The 24965-nt window shown below is 39.8% G+C and overlaps 1 protein-coding gene across 7 annotated transcripts in view; it reads left to right on the plus strand.

Moving 5' to 3' along the window:
- SRSF11 (serine and arginine rich splicing factor 11) overlaps positions 1 to 24965 on the plus strand; it is a 37163-nt gene that overhangs the window by 4469 nt on the left and 7729 nt on the right. For 6 of the 7 annotated variants that reach the window (XM_065554038.1, XM_005285502.5, XM_005285503.5 and 3 more), the window contains exons 2-7: positions 7015 to 7148; positions 11137 to 11246; positions 12757 to 12849; positions 15123 to 15172; positions 16137 to 16264; positions 17448 to 17529. In XM_065554038.1, the coding sequence (XP_065410110.1) occupies positions 7015 to 7148; positions 11137 to 11246; positions 12757 to 12849; positions 15123 to 15172; positions 16137 to 16264; positions 17448 to 17529 (597 nt within the window). Of the gene's footprint in view, positions 1 to 7014; positions 7149 to 10724; positions 10842 to 11136; positions 11247 to 12756; positions 12850 to 15122; positions 15173 to 16136; positions 16265 to 17447; positions 17530 to 24965 lie in introns of those variants that run through there. The other variant, XM_042851326.2, reaches the window with a different exon arrangement.

The following is a 24965-nucleotide window of genomic DNA, read 5'->3' on the forward strand; positions in this document are numbered from 1 at the left end:
TTAACTGAATTTTTAACTCTTGCCTAACACTATAATGGAAAGTTTTGGGTAACCTTAATAATAGGTGGTGCTAATAGCCTTGTCTAGAAAACTGCAATGAAGATTATTTTGAGGGCACAACAGAATACAGGGTTTCCTCTAAGGCTTAGTCCACCATTTCTATCGAGGAAATTTTATATTTTTTCACTTTCATTGTTCCAGAGTGTGTGCAGAAAGTTAATTCCTGGGTGGCAAATCTGGATCTCAGGTTTTTTACCATTCATTCTCTTCCCCTTCTCCTTCCCTCCCCCCCAAAATGGACAAACTGATTTTTTTTTTAAGTTTATTTATTTATTTATTTTTAAAGCTCCTGTTGCATGGAAGTATAACAGTGTATATTGAATCTATCCCAATTTTGATTCATTCCCTATTTTTATACAGGGAGGAAATCCGTGCATTAAATTTTATCTTCAAGAAGTAGAAGGCAGGGCAAAAGAGCTGCTGGGCTATATTAGGGATTGAGTGTATTTAGTGGTTACAATATGTACCTAACCCACAGAACCTTGTATGTCACGGGCCCAATACAAGCTTTTGTACCTTATCACTGTGCCTCAGCTTTATCTAGAGTGATCTTTATGAGTGAGAGGATAAGTTTTTCTGTCTATGCAGTACAGCTTCTGCTGAGACATCATCAAGGATGCATGTTTGTTGTGCTGTTGGCTTTTGTGACCTTCCTATTCTTCAGAAATTGGGTTCCGAACTCAGATTTATTTTGTGTAGATCTGGGACCAGTTAGAACAGTGTTTCTTAATCTTTTTGATATCAGGCACCAGCTTGCTGCCTTCCTCAACTGTGTCAGGGAAATCTCAGGGACTAGCATCAGTCCATGGACCGGTCATTGAGAAACATAGGGTTAGAAAATAATAGTTTTTAATGTGAGTTGATGCATTTGATGTCTAACTTCTTAAAATTGCACCCTCATGAAGAATACTCTCGTAATGTATTTCTGTTAATTTCTTCTTGTCACACTAATCAGGATCTGTATATAATAGGTTCACTTCCTGCTTTGTGACAAATGTGCTTATAAATGGTATGCGCAAATACAGTAATTTATGCGTAAGGATAAAAGGGTTGTATTTTGCTTTCCCAATTGATTACTGTTTCAAAAACGTTCAGTAGTATAATTCAGAATTTAATTCACGGGTACCATAATTCACAGATACGAATAGTGGTTTCTCCTTATTTCTCACCCAAATCTTAAGAGTTCTGTGGTAAGGTTTCATTACTGATTCAGGTTTCAGAGTGGTAGCTGTGTTAGTCTGTATCAGCAAAAACAACGAGGGGTCCTTGTGGCATTTTAGAGACTAACAAATTTATTTGGGCATAAGCTTTTATGGGCTAAAACCAAAATTACCGATTCAGTTATTTTTGTAAGATGTGCTACGAATTGTCAATTTCATTCTATATTATGCTTGTCAAATAGACAAAGTACATTTTGTGGTATTAGTAATTCACAGTGGGTCTCTCCTAGTCAACATAAACCATATTAAATTATAACATACATATCTTTGCTTAATAAAATTTGACTGTGAAGTTTTCTAGTAATCTTATTTATATTTGTGTTTAGAAGTCAAGTAAGTGTCCTAACACCAATACAAAACTTTGAGAAAACTAGTCTATATCCAGTAGTAAGAAGAACAAACTGCAACAGCAATCCAGTTTATGACCTAGTGAGATTGCCTGCAGTTAATAAGTATCTGTGAAAGTATGCTGCTTGTTTTTCAATTCAGGGATTTTAAAACTAGACTTCTAGTGAAGTACTAGGCTCATAGCAATGTTGTAGCTGCAGAAATACCTGAAAAACCAGGATTCCATTGGGGAAAATATTCCCATTCTACCTACTCACTCTCAGATTTAATATACTGTATAGGGAACGCTAAGGCAATGTATTGTAGAGAGTATTTCTGACTGTACATAATTTTGGAATGAAAAGCTTGGGCTAACACTGAACCCCCTGCCTTTGATGGTTGTGGTAGGATATTCTTGAGCATGGTAGACTTTGGCATTTGTATTTACTGTAAATTGTTAAAGGAATCATACAGTGGTAAAAGAGTATTGTTAATATGCTGGTATTGAACTCTGTCTCCTTTTCTCTGGAATCTGACAGAGCTATTACCCTACACTCTCCTGGTACTTGGAAGAACAGGGACGTGGTTGAAAACTTAGCTGGCTTATATTCGGCCCTAATAAGAAAAATGACATTGGTTGGCAGAGAGAAGTACTTTAAAAAACTGGTTTTCCTGAACACTTAGGTGTCAGTTGCCATGCATAATACCTCTCATTTCTAGCCTAGTGAATGCTCCTCCCAGATGCAGATCTTGTCATATCTCAGTCACTTGTGGGCCAACACATACCACCCGTTTCAGATGGGGTAAACTAGCAAGAAACTTAGCAGTGTTTCATACTCTTCACAATCTGCTAATTCACTTTTGGGCAAAATACATGACCTACAAAGCCATAAATGGCCTGTCCTAGGCATCTTAGACCAACTACTTGGAGGGGAATACTTAGGCTAGATACCTCATGATGAAGCATGGAAAGAATTGGGGACAAAGCATTCTGTGTCAGGTCCTCACCTCTGAAATCTGATCCTGTCAGAACTACACCTTGCTACCTTCATGGTACAATAAGCCATTATTATCCAATCTGTCCTTAATGGAATATGCTGAATAGCCACACTGTTTAATCTTTTTGAGGCAATTTGCTACAAAGGGTCCTGCTTCTGAATTGTGGGCTGCTGGTTGGTTCTCTTTCAGCAGTTAAGTGTATTTAGATACTACAGTGATGGGCAAGAGGGGAACTAAAATTGAGTTTGCAGTTAGAATAGCTACATGGCATGTACAACAATTCTAACTTTAGTGAAAAACACCATTGTCAAAAGGCTCATATCACATTGAAATAAATCTATATTCACCTTACCAATAAAAAGCACTTATTGAGGATGATCTTCGGTAACAAACTTCAGTTTTTTGCACTATTGTGTGTAGATACATTTTAAAGTTTTAGAGGAAAATATATATACTTTTCACTCTAATTTTAAGCATTACTGTTTATCCAAATGTTAAAAAAAAAAAAAAAAATAGTACCTTGAGGCAGTGACCAAGCTGGGAAAATTTTAGCTTCATTAGATGAGTTTCAGAAATCTGTGTGACTGAACATGGATTTGAAATTAACTGTTGGCTGCTACCCATCTAGTAATTTACTAAAATTTCGTTAAATTACCATGTGCTATCCAGTCATTGCGGGGTATCAAAGCTTTAGTGTTTGTATTGCCTGTATGATGTCAAACTTTACAAATATATGGAATCAAACTATTGATATGAATCAGGTAAAATGAGTAGGTTGATAAGATACATTTGTGTAAACAGATTCTGGCTCCATAGAAGAATCCTTTTCGGAAAAGGGTTAAAAAAAAAATGGTGGAGATTTGGTTAAAATGTAACATGTTTGAGTCTTTATGACAATGGCATTCTACATTTTCTTGCAGCAGGAATTATTGGCTTTTTTATACAGTTCTACCAATTCTGTTTAAAGTAAGCAAAATCAGTTTTGTAACTTATTTAAGTCATTGGGTTTGAATAAGGATTCAGTGGTATTGAGAATTACAGAATTTACATTTGGAATAGTAGTAGGTACAGTTCTTATGATTTTTTCAGCTTAGTATGTTCCTGGTCAAAATTGAGTGCACCGAAAAGGTAAATGCTGCTGCTGAAAGTGCCAGAACCACTTCTTGGCAAAACTAGAGTGAAAATAGCAGACACTACTGAAGAAATGATGGGGGGGTATTGCATAACCGCTAAGGTGACCTGTTTAAAAGAGGAATGCGGTCAAAAGCAACCCTGGAATGGCTTTGTCTTAAAACCTACTGAATAGTGATTGTATTATTGCTTGTTAGATTCTGTCAAGGTTATTTATGCCTCAGGTACTTAAGGCCAAGCTACATAGGCAAACCAAGATCTAAGAGAAATATTAAGCGAAGACGTTAATACTGTTAAAATATGAAAGTCTAAGTACTGTTCAGTCTTTTTGGTTGCTATTCTAGTCCTTTCATGTACGTAAGGATATGAAGCCTGATGTAGTAGAGTCTCAGTTCTTGAAGGTTAGACTTTGCATTGTTAGATTGGGATCATGCATTCAAGATGATTTCAGTTGGTGAGACAAAAATGAAGTAAGATAAGAAGTAGTAATTTAAATCACTGATTTTAATCTCAGTTTACATCATCAAGCAGGAAACCTTTATTTAAATCTATTTTAATCTTGTTTCGTATTTGTACTTTTCCAAAATGGAAGTTGATTCTCATTGGCTAGTAACCATTACATATTGGTTTGAGCATTGGCCTGCTAAACCCAGGGTTGTGAGTTCAATCCTTGAGGGGGTCATTTAGGGATCTGGGGCAAAAATTGGGGATTGGTCCTGCTTTGAGTAGGGGGTTTGACTAGATGACCTCCTGAGATCCCTTCCAACCCTGATATTCTATGTTCACTGCAACTAAATTTAGCCTTTATACTAAATTTGGTGCTTCTCTTTGCTAACCAGAAGGATAACTGTATACGCATTCATTTAAGCAGTTGTATACCTTAACATACATGTATTCGGATTCTTAACTTTTATTTTATGATGTTAGAAAATGAATGATGCATTACTTATTTACTAGACTGACATCTTACCTGTGGTTTGTCAAGATCTATTTGGGAAAAATGCACAAAAAACGCATTCTAAATTTTTTTTATTAGTTAAATAAAACTAGCTTAAATGTGCTGGATACATAAGAAAAAAGTTTATCACAACATGTTTTGCATTTAAAACGAACTGATTTATTAAACAAAGGAAGTGTTGTCTCTAGTTAGTAAATCGAACTGATTTCTTTCTGGTCACCATGTCCTTCAAGATTGTAGTACTAAAAGGTCTCATTCTCTCACACTTAGTTTTTATTCGGAGATGGAAGGGGAAAACAAGCTGTCCTGCTTTTTCAACTCACAATCAGTTTCTTAGCTTTAAATGAACTAGTCATTGAACTGAACTAGTTGAATAAACTGAAATGAAGAAAATAGTCTCTCTGCACCTGCAGAAGAGGCTACTGCTGTTAGAAGCTGGGTTTAGCACTTCAACAAATTCTGGTTCCCAGTGCTTAGCAAGTGACTTGCACCAGTGCAGTGATTTGACTTTGAAAGATACTACTTATTTTTTTATTTAATTTAAATTATTTTAACATTATAGTAAATGAAGGCTTTGACATAAGTTATCATAATTTTAAATAGGTTTATTTTAAAAAATAAACCTAAATAAAGAAATCAGATGTTTAAAAAAATTAATATCAGTTTTTAGCCAAACTGTTTTGAAAACAAAAAATCCAAATTAGGAACCCTTTATAGATGAATTCAAACACCTTGAATTGCACCAGGATACTAATTAGAAGCCAGTAATCTATTGTGGACAGGTAAAACATGCTCCATATTTGCAGGTATCTGAATGAAGACAACCTTCATTTGCTAGACTATTTTCCAGCCACAGTGTTTCTACTGCTCAGAACTGCGAGATATTTTTAATTTGTGGGGAGTTGTGTCCCCAACTTTGATAGGGGTCTTACCTCATCTGCCATGCAAGTGTGGTTGCTGCCTCAGACTCCCTCACTGGCTGGGTAGTTTATTCCTGTGTGTAAATGAAAAACTCCACTCCTACCAGGGTAAATGAAAAAACAAATTCCAAACCTTTACACATGCTCTTGGGGCCATCAGCTTCAAGGTGTCCATACAACCTTCAACTCTTCACCCCCTGTCACTGAGGAATGGAAAAGTTCTTCCCATTCTCTGCCAGAAATTCCAGGGTTCTTCACCCTCCCTATGATCCCACAACAAACATTTATACATGATGCCTGTGTGGATTTCCCTTGGGTAGTCAGCTCCACCAACAGTTGCTGCAGCTGAACTGTGGCATAGACATGGACCTGGATGTGCCCTATAAGGAACATTGTAGGCTCCTTCAAGTTCACCACATAAGAGTTCAAAACCTCTTGATGATGCGATTGGTGAGATTTAAAACCCATTGACTGCCACCTTCATTTTTTGACTTTGTTTGATCTATTTCAGGTTCTGAGTTACTGCAAATTCTAATTATAGCTAAATGAAGATGCTATTTTAATCATTACCCTGTGCTTAATATAACTTCAAAAATTATTAGTAGTCAAATTTTGGACCAAAAGCAGAGGGGTATAGAAATGGCTATGTTTGGAATTTCTGTGGGGGCATATACCTTCTTTCTGTATTTTTCCCGAGGAAATCTCTCCCCACCGTCACCACCCTTTCACATCTTAATAATATATATATAGAGAGAGAGACACACACACATACCTACCTACCTATCTCATAGAACTGGAAGGGACCTTGAAAAGTCATCAAGTCCAGTCCCTTGCCTTCACTAGCAGGACCAAGTACTGTCCCTGACAGGTGTGTGTGTTGTTTGTTTTGTCCCCCCCCCATTGAACTCACAACCCTGGGTTTAGCAGGCCAATGCTCAAACCACTGAGCTATCCCTTTCCCTTACCCACTGGATCACTCTCCTGAATCATACTTATCAGTTTATCAGATAACTGGCTAATTTAGAGATGATTGTGTGTGGTAGAATTAGCATTTATTTATCTGTTGTAAATGGGGGAATAAAAGTAATTTCCTGTCCTGTAGTTAGATCTCTGGTGATCCAGCAAAGCAACTTCATTCAGTATCATTTCATTCTTATGTACCTGTTATTAACAGTGATGATTGATAAGGAAAGTTTAATAGTAAGAACTGGTACAAAATTGAAACCACACTGCACCACTTTTTTAAATGTTGTGCTTTATATTCAAATATATAGTCTTTAGACTTAATACAGTGAACAGATTGCAAATGTTTAAGTATCTTTAATGAATTTGTCTGATTTTTTTTTTTTTTTGGTTAATCTTGTATCTAATACTTTTTTTTGTTTTTTGTTTTTTTTAGTGATTCTCCTTTGCCTGTTTCATCACGGGTCTGTTTTGTAAAGTTCCATGATCCTGACTCAGCAGTTGTGGCCCAGCATCTGACAAACACTGTGTTCGTTGACAGAGCGTTGATAGTCGTACCATATGCAGAAGGTTTGTGAATTGTTTAATCACCTATGAAGCCATCCTAAAATGGCAGTCTACCCCAGTATAGTTCAGTAGAGTGAGGTTTGGTAACCTGTAAAATATCTAAGATATTAATGTTTTGAAACCCTTGGTACGCTGTTATTAGTTCTTTCATTAAAGCAAATTTTTGTTTTTTATTGACACACGATGAAAGCTGGAAGTTTTCCTGTTAATCTTTTATATAAGAAAATCTTATGTTTAAGGTGTGAATATTTTTAAGCAGAATTCTATGAAAATTATGCTTTTCATTCATCAGAGTTCCTAAGACATGTTTCTAACCAGACTTAAAAATGCTGACTTGTATGCATAAGAAACATTGCCTTAAAGATGAATTATTCAGGATATGTATTTTTATATAATCTTCTCATGCAAGTTTTTTCTCCCTCTTTGAGAGTGAATGGGGGAGTGGATTAGCAGTTATTTTGCCATGTCCTTTCTACTTCATTTAGTTGACAACTTCTCTGGAAAAAAAAACATTCACCCTCCTTGTAAATTCCAGTATACCAAGGGTTTGAATGATTATGCTTTAAGATGAAAGTGAGATCTTCCAAGAGGTGCCAAATGGGCACTGGGTGTTAGATTTTATTCCAAGTTTCCTTGTTCAGGCTTGCTATATTTTATAGAATTTCACTGAATAATAAACTCTTCTCTCTGTTATTTGTGTGTGTGATTTTTGTAGTGGAGAAGGCAAATGCAAAGCCCTTCCAGATGACTGAAACACAGTGGGTCCTCTGCAGCTACAGGGGATTCTAGACATTAACTAAAGGCCAGCAAGCACTCAAGTCCCCAAGTGTTTTCCTGGTGTAACCACTTGTTAACTACATTTTCTCTTCTTTTTTTACATTTTAGGGTGTTACAGTAATTTGAAAGACAGTGAGCAGGTTTTTTGGAACTTGTTTTAAAACAATATACTGAGAAGACCACACTTCTTACAGAAGTCTCATTAAACTTTACTAGGCTTTAGAAGCAATTTATTTCAAATATACTGATTATTGGTTTACTCTTAAAATTTTTACTTAAAATCCTTTTGGAATAGAGTAAAATCTCTGTGGATTAAGTCCTGTTACAGTATCAAATTTAAGATAAGGCCAATGTTGTTCAGACTTTTGACAAGGCAATTTAATTCTGTCAGCTGTCTTCCAGGGCTGGTGAGCAGTCATAGGTTCTTGTTAAAAGAAAATTTTTAAAAGAAATTAAACATTTAAGACTTAATTACTTTAAAATTTGTAGCATGATCTGTAATTGAGTCATTTTTCAGAATACTTTCTAAGTAGTTGCTTTTGTTTACACTGATCTGTGCAAAAAAGGGTATCTTAAGGAATTTCTTCCTTATTCTTAGTTATATATTATTAAAGCATGCTATAATAACAGTATCTCTGTCAATAGCATCTAAATATTTCATAGGCCCTTCTTTAAGAACTTTACATTCAACATTTGAATTACAATGGGTAATGTGATTCTCTTTGTCAGTATGACTGACCAATTTGCTTGATGGTGGATAAACTTGGCATTTAGAGAAATCTGCCCAATAGTTTCAGTTCAGAATGTGCTAAAGACTATATGTTACAAGTTAAACAAATACTAGCATTTTAGTTGGCCTATTTTGAACAAGGAGTTTCTTGTGGGATGAGCAGCATCTTGTGTGTAGTTCTGGAGATTCAAAATTCTGGACATGATATGGCATATCACAGTACAGCCTGCTGTTTTCAAATTAAATTTAAGTCCTTTATTTTTGTAATAAAATGTTTGGTTTTATACTTGAAATACAGTTTTCTCTTAATATTTATCAGTAGGACCCCAATTCAACAAGGTACTTAAGCACAGTACAGGAAGGTACTTGAAATCAGCAAGACTACTCACGTGCTTAAAGCTAGGCACATGCTTAAGTAGTCTGCTGAACTGGAGCCCAATACTTTATACTTTCTATTGTGATATTCTATATTAATGTTGTTCATCACTAAAGTAAATGTTAATTATTACACTGCACAGATAATAGTCCCCTATATCACAATTGCAGTCCAGTTTTAGCTTTTACTGACATTTTTGGTGTTGGCTGTTGCTTTGTGTGTTAGACCTATACACAAAGTCTACGGTAAGGCATAGTATTAATTTTATTTTCACTGTGATATTCCTAGATTTGGAAGGAATGGTAATATTTAAAGATGGTTGGGGGGTTATTTAGGTTCTTTAGTAAATGTTTGTTTCTTTTGTCTGTTTCTTTTTCTTTCATTTCTACACATTCAAGCAGTATTTCTTGGTTCTAACAAAGCAGCAGTAAAAAAAAACTTTGCCGCATGAAAATTAACTGGTGAGGGGCCTCATTGCTTTTTTTTTTTTAAATTGTAGTTTTATTTATTTCTAAATACTTAAAAAAAAAAAAAAAAAAAAAAAAGAGGATCAGATGCATGACTTTTTTTTTAATGGATGCAGATCTTCTATGAGGTGTCTCAAGATAAGTCAGAGGAGTTGTATTTAGATGCCAGAAATGTTGTATTTGCACTAATTTGAAATGTGTAGATATAATTTATAATATCCTCTGAGACATAATTTTGCATGCAAAATTACCCCTAATCTCTATAGGTATGTTAATATATTGATGCATTAATGCCCTATATCTAAATGACCTTTTCCCCCCCTCTCCCTCCATAACTTTTGGTATCTAAATTGATGACCGCTCAATGACACAAGCAAGATAACAGTGCTGTGTATTATACATTTGTTTATATTATCGGCACTTCTCAGTATAGGTGGAAGGAACCATTACCTTTATTTAACAGTGGTTTTTCTTTTTTGTTGTTGTGTTTTACAGTTCTTTTCCCTGGTTCAGCCTGAACTATATACCAGGCCCTGCTGAAAATACCACCCAACAGTTTTCTTCTGCAGCTTATCCAGTTTCTCTTAAGTGCCCTGTACATATTGTATGTTTTATGATGAGATGCAGTTTCTCAATATGTATTACATAAACACTACTGGTATTTGCAAATATATAGTAAAATTGTATTATTGAACTCTCGTTTTGGGGGCTTGGGCACATTAACAGATTAATCCATCTGTATAGGGCTTTTGCTGTTGGATAGAATAAAAATTATCTACATACATATTTGTTTCGTAGTAGGACCCTTAATAAGATTGTTCTGTGTGCAGAATAGGCAGTAAAATCAGCCACACTTGTCTTAGTTGTCTACAAGAGTTTGGGCCAGAAGTTTTTTCTGAAATGGCAATATGTAGCAGCATTCTTGGTACAGTAAGCGTGGCACATAATGGAACATACGCATTTTACTGGACAGGTAAGGAATGTGCCACAATATATTTTATATACACACAGAGCGTGTATTTGGAGATCTGCAGACACTTTCATATTCATTTGATGAGTCAGCAAAAGCCCTACGCTTTATTCAACAAAATATTTCCTTACCTTCTCTTAATTTTTTACAAAATTTGTATGGTAGGTGTAAAAAATCATAGTGAACTGTACCATATTATTAACCCCTAAATCAAACTTTTTTTGTCTTGTGTATCTTGATTTTTCTGTGTGCTTTATAGTGAAGCAGCCGACACGAGTCGTTGTTCATAAAACAGCTTTTGAAAGTTGAGAGCACACCCCTGGAGAACCGACTGTGCTTGCTTACGTTTGGTTCATGACTTAAAAATCGAGTACAGGTGATGAAATCTTGGCAGTGTTAACAAAAAAGTAGTGTGTATTGTGCTATTTTTTACGCTAGAAACTTAACCATTTGTAGAGAAAAAGGAACAGTCAAATTTTCACACATTGAAGTTTCATTCTGACATAAAATTTAATGATAAATATTAATAGAAATCAAGCTTTATATTTTAGCCAACATAAGTACTTTCAACAAACTCAGGTGGTGTATCAGGGAGACATTTTCTGGGTGTATTTGTGTGTTTTCTGACCTTGAGAGAGAATATATTCTAATGCAAGGCTATTTCTCTGCAGGAATTATTCCTGATGAGACTAAGGCTTTATCTCTTTTGGCACCAGCTAATGCTGTGGCAGGTCTGCTGCCTGGAGGTGGTCTCCTGCCTACTCCCAACCCACTTTCTCAGGTAGGTTTTCATTTGCTTGGAGTGAAGCAAAATATGTACAGTATTTCTAAGACCTTCATTTACTATATTAATGCACTTGGGCAAATGGGCTTAGATGGCAAGAAGAGATTTAACACTATTGATCATTGTAGTGATTTAGTTAAACACTGTAACCACACTGCAAATCAGTCATGTGCCATGATGAACTGTATGGTATAACGGTGGCAGGTTGTTAGTGGGGAGACTGGGTTTTTACAAGCATGCTCAGAAATTTAATTAGTGCTTCTGGTAGCCTCTATAATTTCTTTAATGACTCCTAACCACGGGAAAGAAGAGTTTGAGATTAAATTATTCGGAAGATCTTATCTTATTCTGTTGGGGCAAGTTCTCAGTTCTATCTCTTTATGTTAAAAGCATTAAATAACTTGGTCCAGAACTGGCTTTAAATACAGTTATTGTTTGAAGGGTTAGTTTCTTTTAAAATGGTTTGTGTACATTCTTGAAAATGTGTATATTGTACACAGATCCTTAACTTTAATTGTGCCAATCTGAAATGCACTTTACTTTGGAATTTAGTTAATAGATTTTCTTGTATGATTATTTAGGCTTTCTCAGAAACTATAATGGCTGGTATGGATTTTCAAAAGCATCTAAAGGAGTTAGGTGCCCGGCTTCCATTGATTTTGCTGTGGGAGTTGGGTATATAACTTCAGTAGGCATGTTTCAGAATTACATTATTGTTTTCATAGAATCTGTTTGAGTATTCCTTGTATGCCTTTAAAGGGGGAGGGAAGGTACATACTTACTGTGCAAATCTGTATTCGGTCATAATTGCTCACTTCAGTGAGAATGTGGGGAAGGGGTTGTGTATTTTTAAAACTGCCTTTTACTTTGGCTAGCATTGCAGACCCACTGCCACTAAAATAGTGAAATGGATTCCGTTCCTTCCTTTGCAGCATCTGCAGTTGTTTACTAAATTCTAATGGCTTACATCTGATCAGTCAGTTTGCACAGGTATTTCTGAAGGTATAATATCACCTTCAGAACCTTTTATTAGGCATGATGAATGGGACGGAAAGAATCCTGGTAGAGTTTGTAATCTGGCTGTTAAAATTGCCTTTTTAATTGTAATCTGAGCATATTTGCTATAGAAAGTGAGGCAATAAACACAGAACCATACAGTGATATTTTTAGTCACTTTTTTTGGAAAAGACTGTCCTTTTAAGTTGTTTGTGTGGAATATAGTGGGAAAGTCTTTTTGGTTGGTTGTTTGCCTCCCACTTCCTTGGGCCAGGGGTGGATGGGAGGGAATCTTCCTCACCCCCTAGAATTCCTGTAGTATAAACTTCTATGTGCTTCGGTTTGCAAATACACAAATAAAAGAGGTGAAGTGTTCTTACTGGCATTTTTGCTAAAGGGTATATTAATGTACATGATTGCTAGATTGAGTTTAAATTAGGAGGTGATGTGGTAGTGTTAAAGGGATTGTACTGTGCCAATGCCTGTTTTTTAATCATCATCTGTGTTCTAGATTGGTGCTGTTCCTTTAGCTGCTTTGGGAGCTCCTGCTCTTGATCCTGCCCTAGCTGCTCTTGGGCTTCCTGGAGCAAACTTAAACTCTCAGGTATATAAGTGACTTTTTATTCTTTTCCCATCTCTGGCAGACTTTTAGACTGTGATCAGTAGATTGTGATCCACCAGTATATTAATTGACCAATTGAAGGTCCAGGACTTGCTATATTTATTCCTGAACCAGTACTAAAAAAAAAAAAAATACTGCTATAGCAAGGGACCAACATTTGGCGTAGTTTTAAGGTCCAATAATTTGTAGAAATTAATCCCATCTTTCATATGATATAGTGCATTTGTTTATGGGCCTAGCAGTTTGATAGTACACCTTAAAAATCCTTTTGCAATCTTGCTTCTTTTCTAATTTAATCCTGTCACTTGAGAATGTATACTAAAGAATTACTGTCTCTAAAACCCAGTGGTTGATTCCAACTGAAAACTTGGAACACCAGTGTTCAAGTGGTGTAAGTCAGACTCCTGGGGGAATTCTGTGCCAAAAAATTAAAAATTCTGCACAAAATATTTTAAAATTCTGCAAATTTTATGTGTCAAAACACTTTATAATAATGCCATTTTCAATTATTTTGGTAATTTATTTCAAAATATCTGTCAGCAAGTATGTCTGTAACAATACAGAGACACACAAATTGCCCCAGGAGTAGAAGGTTAAAGAAACTACTATGACAACCTAATTACTGTTTCTTTGCCCCCCCCTGCCAATGCACCCAAACCTCCTCCCTCCCAGAGCCCAGCAGCGCCCCCCCAGCCCAGACATTCGTCCCCCTGCCCTCCTAGAGCCCAGGGATCCAGAGGAAGAAACAGCCTGAAACTCAGTCTCAGACTTCTGTGGAGTTTCCTGCACTCTGCCCTCTCCTTCCCTCAGGGCATGCGGGGAGCTGCAGCTGCCAGGAACCCTCTAGCTCTCTCACCTTCCCCTCGGCCTTGTTTTCTGTGGGCAAGGTGGGCTCCGCTGGGTTCAGCGGCCCTTAGTGGTGGCCAGCAGCACTACAGCCCATTTCTGTGGGGGGGAAAGAAATTATGCGCGCACAACATTAATTTCTGCAAAATTCTGCATTGCACAGTGGCACAGAATTCCCCCCCGTAGTAAGGTCATATATACAACTCTATCAGATTTTGAGAGATCAGATGCTAAAATCATATGTAAAATATAGTTTGAAAAAAGCATTGAGTTGATAGACCACTACAAACATGTTCAGTGCTAAACATCCCAAGCAAAGATTAGACAGCTTTTTAAATCCATAGATTTAGAAATAATCTCTCCATCTTAATTTTTTTTTATAATACACCGTAGGATTTCTTTGACACTGTTGTCTTAAATCAGAGTGAAACAGTTACAATAATATTCTGTTAGTACCTGAACCACTTAAGTAATGGTCATCATGCAGACTCCACGTTTCTTGGCCATTATAGCAAGTGTCCTTTTAATGCAGCATAAGAAACAGACCATTTGGACAAGCTTCGCTTATGCATTGGCTGGGCACTTTGTCTTGTAACTAAAATAAGCAATTTAACATAAAATATTTAAACAATTTAACTAAACACTGGAAAAATCTTTCATTTTTAAGTAGCTGTCCTTTCTGGATGCTTAGCAGGTTGATTACAACACAAGTTGGATAGTTCTGCAAGTGGCCACCTACGAACTAGTGAGTTATTATGGAGGAGATTTGCAGGTTGTTAATACACCATTTGTGCTATCAAGTGATAGTAGGTAGCAAGTGGCCTTATGTACAGGTTTGACTGTAGTATCTTCTGGATATTCTTAAGTAAGAGCAGGAAAGTTTAAATTTATGGGTGGGTTAGAGAAAATCTATAGGAAAAAAGACACTTTGTTAGTGCTCCTGCTTGGAGGATTGAGAGTATTGTACTGCAAATGTAAAAACAGGCACGCTGAATGGACAGGTGGGTGGGCGAGCCCTCTGCCTAAGACAATTAGAAGATAAATTGTAAACACTACGAATGGTCAACAAAGAAAGTGCCTTATTCCTTTTCTGGAAAGATGCTATTGACTGGCATATATTGAAAGGAGAGCATTTAGATTCACACGCTCTTGACTGAAAAACAGTTCACCTTCTGGGATGGGGCAGTCAACAGATTTCACAAAAACAAGGATTAAAAACAAAGCAGGCACTTTGGCTGATTAACCCTTGCTCTTTGAGCTGTGGTCAAGTGAAAAATTTCTCAACTGTAAGCACTTTGTGCTCTTGTTTTTAGCTACAATCCATGTGCATTCAGGCATGGTGATTAACCTGTTAATGTGTTAAAGCAAATTTCATGCTTTTCAACATGTTTTAAAATGTCTCTTCACAGTCTCTTGCGGCAGATCAGCTACTAAAGCTTATGAGCACAGTGGATCCAAAGTAAGTGCAAGTGATAGCTTTCAGTACTTAGATTTATATTGGCGTGCACTTAATCTTGAGGGTAATGTCTCATGTCACTCAATACTGACCCATTTCCCATACCTGGCTAAATAAAGACTGGAGGAAACTGGCTTCCTGTGGAAACCACCTGGGGTGAGGGGAGGGGGGAAAGATGGTTCACCCTAGCACTAAGCATCCAAGACTGTTTCTCTCCTAATTTGGTAGCGAGAGGAATTCAGGTTTTTCATTACTCCATGCCCTTTATGTAAAGAAACGTGTGGTGCAGTCACTTTAATCCTTTTAAAACATTAGCTACGAGCAAGTCTGTTAGTGTACAAGTTGACTTCTAAAAACAAGAAGTTAAAATGGAATCCTGTGTTCTAGAGGTCAAATTAGTTTACTTTTCCTCTAAGGATTTACCCTTTCAGCTGATCAGAATAAAAATTTCTGCCTTTTCAAAAATATTTGAGAGGTAACATTGGCAACCAGTATCTATACAAGACAATAAATGGACCCCTTACTACTTGTGGTCTGGATAGTGGTACACTGGGCCAAGGGAATAAGAGGATGTAAGCTGTCCCATGTTCTGGTACCCTGCATCACCGCTTCCAGCACAGAGCAGCTTTGTGGAGCTTGCTACATGTGATGTCCATCCATCCTCTCTCCGTTTCTTCCCTGCCCACCCCTGTGAGTAGGGGAAGGAGCAATGTAGTTACACCAGCATATGCTTCATCGGGTAATCGAACCAGTACATGTGACTCCCCCAAGCAGTGGTGAGACCAGGAGGGAGTTTGATTCAGAGCTGCAATCTCCTTCTTGGGCTAATCCAAGAGGAGTTCACCAACGCTTGCCCCTTACTTCCGGGCAAGTTGCAGTCTGCCCAGTCTAGGCCAGTATTTTTTTAAAAAGTCAATTTTTTTGAATCTGAAATTTAATTTTCACTTCACTTAATGGCTTGTTCCAGGTTGAACCATGTAGCTGCAGGTCTTGTCTCACCAAGTCTGAAATCGGATACCTCCAGTAAAGAAATAGAGGAAGCTATGAAAAGAGTAAGAGAAGCACAATCACTGATTTCTGCAGCCATAGAGCCAGGTAATTGAACTACTTTTAAATATTTGGTTAAACACAATTTTGGCAATATAGCCACTAAAAAGGGCTTATAAACTGTAAAACATAGTTTTCATACTTCCTTATTTCATTAATGGGTTAATTTTTAATTGCAAAGTGTCTCTCTCTCTCACTGCAGAAGATCCTTCAAAGTGTCTGAATGATTCTCCTGGAGCTCAGTTAGACCACACAATTATTATTCTATATTATTCTATGCTGGAAGAGTGCTCTGGAGAATGAATTAGTGAATGAGACGCATCATTTATCAAAGTGCATTTGATTGAAGATGATGAAATGCCTAAATCACCCCCAGAATGAATTCTAGAAAAGTTGCTATAGCCACTTCTGCTTCAAGTTTTTTATTGAAAATATCAGGTGGTCCGATCACATGGTTGTCAGTAAAGTGTGCTATTCTCAGTGATTGCTAGTGTTTATGTGACCAGATTAGGAAGTAGCAAAAAAAGGAGAGGAGGCCATTTGTCATAATTTGGGATAAAAATTCTGTTTCGGGGAGAAGTGGGCCAATTCATTTTCAAATTCAAAATTGACACACAATAAACCTGAAATGTGACCTGCAAAGGTGAAAGAATGTGGTCGTGCCCTTTTTTCTTTTTTGCTTTACAATGGGTTAAAGAAGTCTGAATGCTTTAAATGTATTTTGGGAGAGAAGGGAACTTGAGAGAAGCTCCGTTGATCAGAAATGTTAACTCTAGTCATCTTGATTTCTGTTCTAGGACTCTCTTTTAAGGATCCAAAGCAGTGAGTTGGGTTTCTCAGCCCTTAGGTGAAGGGGTGGGAATGCGGAAACTTTAACATAACAAGTTTTTCTTCCCACAGCTAAATGCTTGAGTTGAGCAGATGTGAACAAAAGTTTTCACTAGTATGAATAAAAATCACTTCCCCTCTAAATCAAGTTGCATGATATGTCATAGTCTACTAGTTCTCCATAGCATCTTCCAAGAACACGCTAGACCAGACTTGAATTTCTGATATTTAAAACAAAACAAACAAAAAAAACCACCACCAAAAAACAACTTTTCAAGCTTTCTTTTGCTTCTTTATGATGTCTGAAGAGGGTGCAGAGATACACTTACTTCCTTTTATGGGTCTCCTTAAAGATAGATACCACTTTTTTCCTTGTACTAATGTTTCCCCTTCTTAATTTCAGATAAAAAAGATGAAAAACGAAGGCATTCAAGATCACGATCACGATCAAGAAGGCGGAGAACTCCATCTACTTCTAGGCACAGGTTAGATTTCTCACTCCATAAGTATTAACAGAAATAAGTGCCTTACACAGTTCCTTCAAAAATCTGTTTAAAACGTTAAGCTTGGGTATAAATAGAGAAAAAAGCAAATCTTTTTAGTGGAGCTAAGTTGACCACCAGGACCAGTGCAGAGTATGAAAGTGGTTGAAGCCCTGCTCATGTAGAGAGCTTGGGAACATGGATTGGAAAGTGACATTGTAGCACAGATAGTCCTGTACTTTACAGCACCAAGAGGTGCACTGGCAACTTGCTCGTAGCCTTAGGAGCGTCTACTGAAACATTTTTTTTCTCACCCTTTGTGGTGGGGCAGATGCCCCACACCAACAGAAAAAGGGTTAAGGAGAGCCTGTGGTCTCATCTAGCCCCACCCTGCTATACCTTTAGCCAGTGCCAAGCCTGGAGAGGGAATAAAAGGAGAGAACCTAGCTCAGTTGCTGGCTAGTTGGTCAGGAAGGAGGGACAGAGCTCAACCTGAAGGGAGCTTTGCCTGCAGAGCTGTAGCAGGACAGGCCTGCTAGATGGAGCAGTCGCTGGAGAGGAGCAGTTAGACCCCAGGAGCAAGCAGCACACAAGTAAGAGACTGGGAGATAAGTCTGAAGGGAAGGATGGGGTGCCCACTGGATGTCTGGGGGATGCCCAGTATTGAGTTGGGCTTTCTTTTTGTTTGGGCACTTTTGGCGTCTGAGTGCTTTCCTTACCCCCCTGCGCCCCAAGGGGTATAAGACAGAAAGGACAATTAGCTGGTGGGCTGGACCCTGCGACAATGGACACGGAGGTGGAGACTTCCTCCCCCCTCCCCGCCCCTCTCCTAAGACCTGTGGCTGTGTTATGGTGCCTAGAAGGTCCCCAAGAGGGTGCTGCTCTCGCCATGCTATATGGATTTGATGAAGAATGCAGGCAACGACCTTCTTTCTGTGGAAGGGAGCTGGTCAAACCTTAAAAAAGGAGGAACCCTAAACAAATGCCACCGGCCCCCATAGCTGGATGCATATGGATTAGCTGCTGAAGTGAATGGCTGAGCAGAATGCTCAACAGTAACTCTTCCAGCAAATGGCCAACCAGCAGGAGCAGTTAATCCTGCGATCTAGCAGCCCAACAGCAGCAGCTGGTACAACAATTGGTAACCATAATTCAGGCAGCCACTACAGTGGTACCAGCAAGCCTAGACCCAGTGGCAGACCCTGTTCCTGTCAGGAACAAAGATAGGGCCTAATAGTGACACCAATGCGTTCCTCAAAAATCTTTGAACAGGTAGTCACAGCAGCTCGTTGACCCCTTGAACAGCAGGCAGATTTGCTTGCCCTGTACTTAAATTGGAGAGTGCAAATGGTTTATGTACTTTAGACCCTTTTACTGCCTGAGCTTATGCACATGTCAGAGTGGCCATCCACAATGCTCTTGATGTCTCAGAAGAGATGTTCTGACTAGTATCCTCTGAGAGCAGGGCTCCCTCCAGTTGCCCAAAAGCTATGAGATTTGTGTTGGAGATGGCTGAGACCTGAGATGAAGACATGAGCCCAGGTGGTAGAGATAATTTTACTCACCGTTCACCCAGATACTCCCCCTCTCCACTCTCTCCCCCGAGGGAAAAGACTGGATCCGACAGCATCAACCTGAGGCAATGACTGACACCCTTTGCCTCATGAAGTATTATTTGACAACCAAGATCCCCATGATGATGATCTGCTATGGGCCTGCTGGAGCCAAGGGATGAGCACAGGCAAATGAGAGAGCTGGCCACAGAGGCTGACATCTTGGCAGGGGTTCCACCCTGCTGACCCCTCACCAGGACTCATGAGGTGAGGTCCTGTGTGTTGCAGGGACCTTGGATAGCCTGGACCAAAGGTCTGGAGCTGTTGACCTGGGTCCCAGTTCAAGAAACCACCAGCCTGCCTGGCCTTAAGAAGGGAACCACCATGGAAACTGAAGTAGGGGGACCCCACTCAGAGGGGACTTTTCAGGGATTGCAGGTGGCGCTGATCACAGCAACAAAGCCCAAAACGTTTGCGTTTTGGTATGGCTGTCCTGGGCATTGGTCCCAAGATTGCAGCTTTGGCATATCTGGATAGTGGGAGCACATGCTTGAAGATCAAAGCCTTATGAAGTTGATCACCCCCATAAGGGGGGAATGGGACAGAAATGGTGAGTCTTTTGGACTCAGCATATTCTCAATCCTGATGTTGAGCTTGGTGGTCCCAAATCCTGGATCACCCTGGGGAACTCTGCTTCTACAATATGTACACAGGGACATGAATGTCCAAGTTAATCTAACTGTGGGGGAGCATAATGATTGGCCCATCCCTTGCCTATCCAGTTATTAATGGCTGAGATTGGGAATAGTTCAGGGATCTGATGAAGGAATCTTTGGGACCTTTTTCTGAGCAACAAGTCTCCCCAATTCCACACACCCCAGTCAATCTGGTGTGGGAGATGTTCCTGCTCCTGGAGAAGAGACTTCCACCCAAATTGGCAACAGCCAAACAGAGCAAGGCCCAATATGATCCCAACTTGGAGACCCTTCCTTCCCCCGAGTTTGAGATCATAACAAATTTTTCAACCTCATTGAAGTGTGGAAAGCTGATGACATGCTGAGCTGACCCTATACCCAAGTGATGGTTGTCAGTGAGGAATTGGTGGAACCTTGACAAGATGAAGCTTTCCTCATTTTGAGAGAAGGCCAACCACCTATTTCACCTTGAGAGACTACCAGACCAAGGAAATCAGAACCCAGCTTCTGGTGCCCAGATCCTACCAGAGGGAGGTCATACGGCTGGCCCACACCAGACCCTTCATGGGCACCATGGGATGGAAAAAACACTGGCTCGAATTCTAGCCTGGTGTGTGTGTGTGTGTGTGTGTGTGTGTGTGTTTGTGTTTGTTTTTTTGCTTGCAGTGTATATGGACTTCCCCAACTTTTGTGCTTCCTGTGCCAGCTCACAGCACTCTGGACAGTGGTTCCCCGCCACTCATAAGCATACCCTTTGAATGTATTGGAATGAACGTAGTTGGCCCCGGTAAGTGCGCTGCAAGCTACCAGTAAAATCTGGTGCTTGTAGACTGTGCCACCTGGTATCCTGAACCCCATACTTGTGTGCTCCGTGAATGCCTAGAGTAGCTGCTTCTGAACTTTTGAAGATCTTTGCCTGGGTTGGGTTCCATGGGAAATTATAATGGACTTGAGTACAAACCTCATTGCCCAGACAATGAAGCAAGTATGTCCAGTTGTGAAAATGAAGACTCTCTGAATGTCTATCCACTCTCCCCACAGAGATGGGCTAATGGAACACTTTAACAGGTTGCTAAAGAATATGCTGAGAAGGTTCGTAGCTATGGATATCTGCCTCTGGGACCATGTGAAGTTCCACAATCTTCCACCAGCTTCCCAACATTTGAACTATTATGTGGGAGACCAGCATGAGGGATTCTGCATCTCATTCAGAAAATGTGGGGAGAACGGTCACCTCAAGCTGACATTGTGGTACAGTGTGTCCTTAGCCTTCAAGAGAAGCCTGAAGTTCTAGGCTCATTTGCCAGCAAGAATCTCCTAGGTGCCCAGATCAAGCAGGGAGCATCTAGTCATAAAGGGATCCACCTCCAGGTGTTGTTTCCAGTGTGGAATCAAAGCTGCTGTCAGGGGCCTTATGAGGTGATACAACAAGTGGAGCCTGTGAATTTCAAAATCCAGCAACCAGACAGACACAGATTCACAGTTTACCCCATGAATCTTTTAAAGCTATGGAAAGCCTTGTTCATAGCCCCCTACCCGCTGGAGACCAAATTAGTCCCACAAGCCACTGCAGTCTTGAGGGCTGGGATGATCAAAATCAGGAGTAATGACAATCCAGAACAGAGGGTCCAGCCCCACCAGTTGGTCACTGCCTTCTACTCCGCTGTTTTTTCTATGCAGCCCAGATAAACTTATCTGATCGCCCATCACATCTAGACTGAACCAGAACACTGAGTCCAAGAAAGTCCACAATCCCATACCCATGTGTTGACTAATTCTTGATTGGCTAGATGAGGTACATTACCCTCATGCCTGAGACCTGGTTTAAAAACAGCCTTGCTTCCTCTTTTGGCTTCTTTTCAATTCTGGATTTGCTTTTTGGATTCCATGAGCCCGCAGCCATGTTCAGAAGGTTAATGGACCAGGTCCTCCAGCCCCATAACATGCTGCTGCATACCTTGATGCTATTGTAATCTGTAGTCAGACTTGTGAAGACCATCTGAAACATGTAACTGCTGTGCTCCTGTCCCCGAGGGTGGCTGGCCTCACTTCAAACCCTACTAAATGTCATCTGGCAAAAATGAGATGCCCTTCCCCAGTGTGTACTGGATGTAGGTCAAGGTGAAACCCTTGTGGATAAGGTCCAGGCCCTACAGACATGCTTCTCACCAACCTCAAAGAAACAGGTACACAGTTTCCTAAGGCTGGCATGATACCACCAACAGTTTATTACTGACTTCTTGGCCATTGCAGCCTCCCTCATGGATCTCATTAAAACCAATAGCCCGAAGAAATTCCAGTGGACCAACATTTGTGAAAAGGCCTTTCAAACCCATTGGGCTCACCTCTTCTGAGAGCCTGTCTTGTATAGCTGCAACTTCACCAGGAAATTCCCACTACAGAGCAATACCTCTGATGTGGGACTCGAGGCTATCTTATCCCAGTTGATGGAATATGAAGAACACCCCCATCTTCTACCTTAGTTGGAAATTCTTCCCAATAGAGAGAGCCTATTCCATAATCAAGAAAGAGACGTAGTCAGTGAAGTGGACCATGGACTCGCTGTTATGCTACTTTCTTAGCAATAATTTCACTTTAGTTAGCAACCATGCCCTGCTACATTGGCTCCACGCCATGAAAGATACCCAGCCCCAAATTATGAGATGGTATCTATCTCTCAAGCCCTTCTCCTTCCACATCCAGCACATCACCCAAATTCTGATTGATTGTTTTTCTTGGGAGAGGGGAGAGCTGGTGGGGGGGAGGTACCCAAAAGGGTATCGGGGTGTATGAGGTGGGATGGGATAGAAAGGCCCACACCAGCAGAGAAAGAGTTAAGGAGAGCCTATGGGCTCAGCTAGCTACCTTGCGCTATATCTGCACCCAGTGCCAAGCCTGGAGGAGGAATAAAAGGATAGAGCCTGGCTGGTCAGCAAGAAGGATGGAGCTCTGCCTCTCAGCCTGAAGAGCTGTGGAAGGACAGGTCTGCTAGCTGGAGGAGCATTTAACCTCAAACAGGCAATGCATGAGTAACACTGCTCTACAGCCAAAATGCTTCTGAATTAAATGTAGTCAAACTTTACTAATTCTGGGTCACTGAGAACGAAAATGATGCTTAAAATAGTTGATTGGCTCTAGTTTTCAAGATATGCTATTGGGTCAGTATATACGACCCTTGACTTGGGAATGGCAGAGGATAAGTGAGTTATAAAGGGAAGGGATCTCAATTTAAACCAGAAATGACTAAAATACATCTTTGACTGGATCTATGAATAAATCTATGACTGGGTTTGTACAGTACTTGCTTTTTAGGCAAAACAATGAATGATGCAATCTGAAGCTGGTATTGTGTCATACATGATATGAATTGCATCATGTTATTCCTAGAAGTCATGAATGATGCAATCATAATGAAGCTTACATCACTCTGCTGAACAAATTGCCCTATACCAGCTCTAGAAATCATAGTGTCATGCTCTTATTTGTCAGTGTTTGATTTTGCAAAGGGACACATTTCTGTTTAGCCAAAGTGAGCAGAGATGCCTCGTACTTGTGTGAACAGTGCAGATAACTTCTGCTATGTTTGTGGTGAAGTGACTTGCATCACAAAAGCACAGTATAACCACTATGGTTAAGAAAACCTATCACCTTTATTTTGGCTGCAAAATTGGAGATCAGGACAAGAGGTGGGCCCCACACATATGCTGCAACACTTGTGCAACAAATCTTCGCCAGTGGTTGAACAGGAAAAGGCAATCTATGTCTTTTGCAGTGCCAATGATTTGGAGAGAGCCAACAGATCATACCAGCAATTGTTACTTCAGTACCCCACGGAGAAGGACTGCCGGTTCCTGATGCACCAGAATCATTCTCACTTGAGTCAGACGAGGAAGAGGATGAAACTTCTGGTCCTGAACCATCAATGTCACAGGACCCACATTTTCTCCCATCCTCCTCCTCTGAACCACACCTCATAACACAAGGTGAACTGAATGACCTTGTCAGGGATTTGGAACTACCCAGGAGTAAGGCAGAGCTGTTGGGCTCCAGACTACAGCAGTGGAATCTCCTGGCAGGTGATGTTAGGGTTTCCATGTTCCATGACCGTCAAAAGGATCTTGTCCCATTCTTCTTCATGGAAGGTGATCTTGTAGCCTACAACAACATCGATGGTGTGATGGCAGCCCTCAACATCGTTCACGATCCAGATGAGTGGAGACTGTTCACTGATTCATCGAAGACAAGTCTTAAAGCTGTTTTACTGCATAATGGCAATGTTTTGCCATCAATTCCAGTTGGTCCATATGAAGGAAACCTATGACAACATGAAACAACTTTTGAGGTGCATAAACTATGACCAACATCAGAGGCAGCTTTGTGGCAATTTGAAGGTTGTTGCTCTCTTGCTTGGTCTGCAGACTAGATACCCAAAGTACTGCTGTTTCCTCTGCGAATGGGATAGTCGTGCAAGAGATTCCCACTACATCAAGAAAGATTGGCCACTCCAACAGTCATTGGAGCCTGGGAGGAAAAGTGTTCAGCATCCACCACTTGTTGAATCAAGGAAGATTTTGTTACCACCCTTACACATCAAGCTGGGTCTGATGAAGAACTTTGTCAAGGCCATTGACAAAACACAAGCAGCTTTCAAGTACCTCCGTGGAAAATTTCCAAGGTTAAGTGAAGCTAAGATAAAGGAAGGTGTCTTTGTTGGTCCTCAGATTCGTGAACTTCTTTGAGATGATGCATTTGACCATGCACTGCCTGGCAAGGAAAAGACAGCATGGAAAGCCTTCCAGTTAGTGGCAATACATTTTCTCTGAAACAACAAGGCAGACAACTACAGGTTGTTGGTGGAAAACCTCCTCAAGGCATACAAAAGCCTTGGTTGCAACATGTCACTAAAGATACATTTTTTTGCACACTCATCTAGATTTTTTTCCACCGAACTGCGGAGCAGTGAGCGACGAGCACGGCGAGCGATTTCACCAGGACACTGCAACAATGGAGAAATGCTATCAGGGCAAATGAAGCCCATCAATGCTTCCAGACTATTGCTGGACGGTGACAAGAGATGCTCCATTTAATGAATACAAGAGACAAGCCAAGAAGCGCCTAGTAGACACTGGATAGGACTAAACTATGTACAGAATAGATTTTTGCCTTTTGTTTCATAATAAATCTTATTTAT

This window comes from Chrysemys picta, chromosome 8 (assembly GCF_011386835.1).
Source record: "Chrysemys picta bellii isolate R12L10 chromosome 8, ASM1138683v2, whole genome shotgun sequence".
NCBI lineage: Eukaryota > Metazoa > Chordata > Testudines > Emydidae > Chrysemys > Chrysemys picta.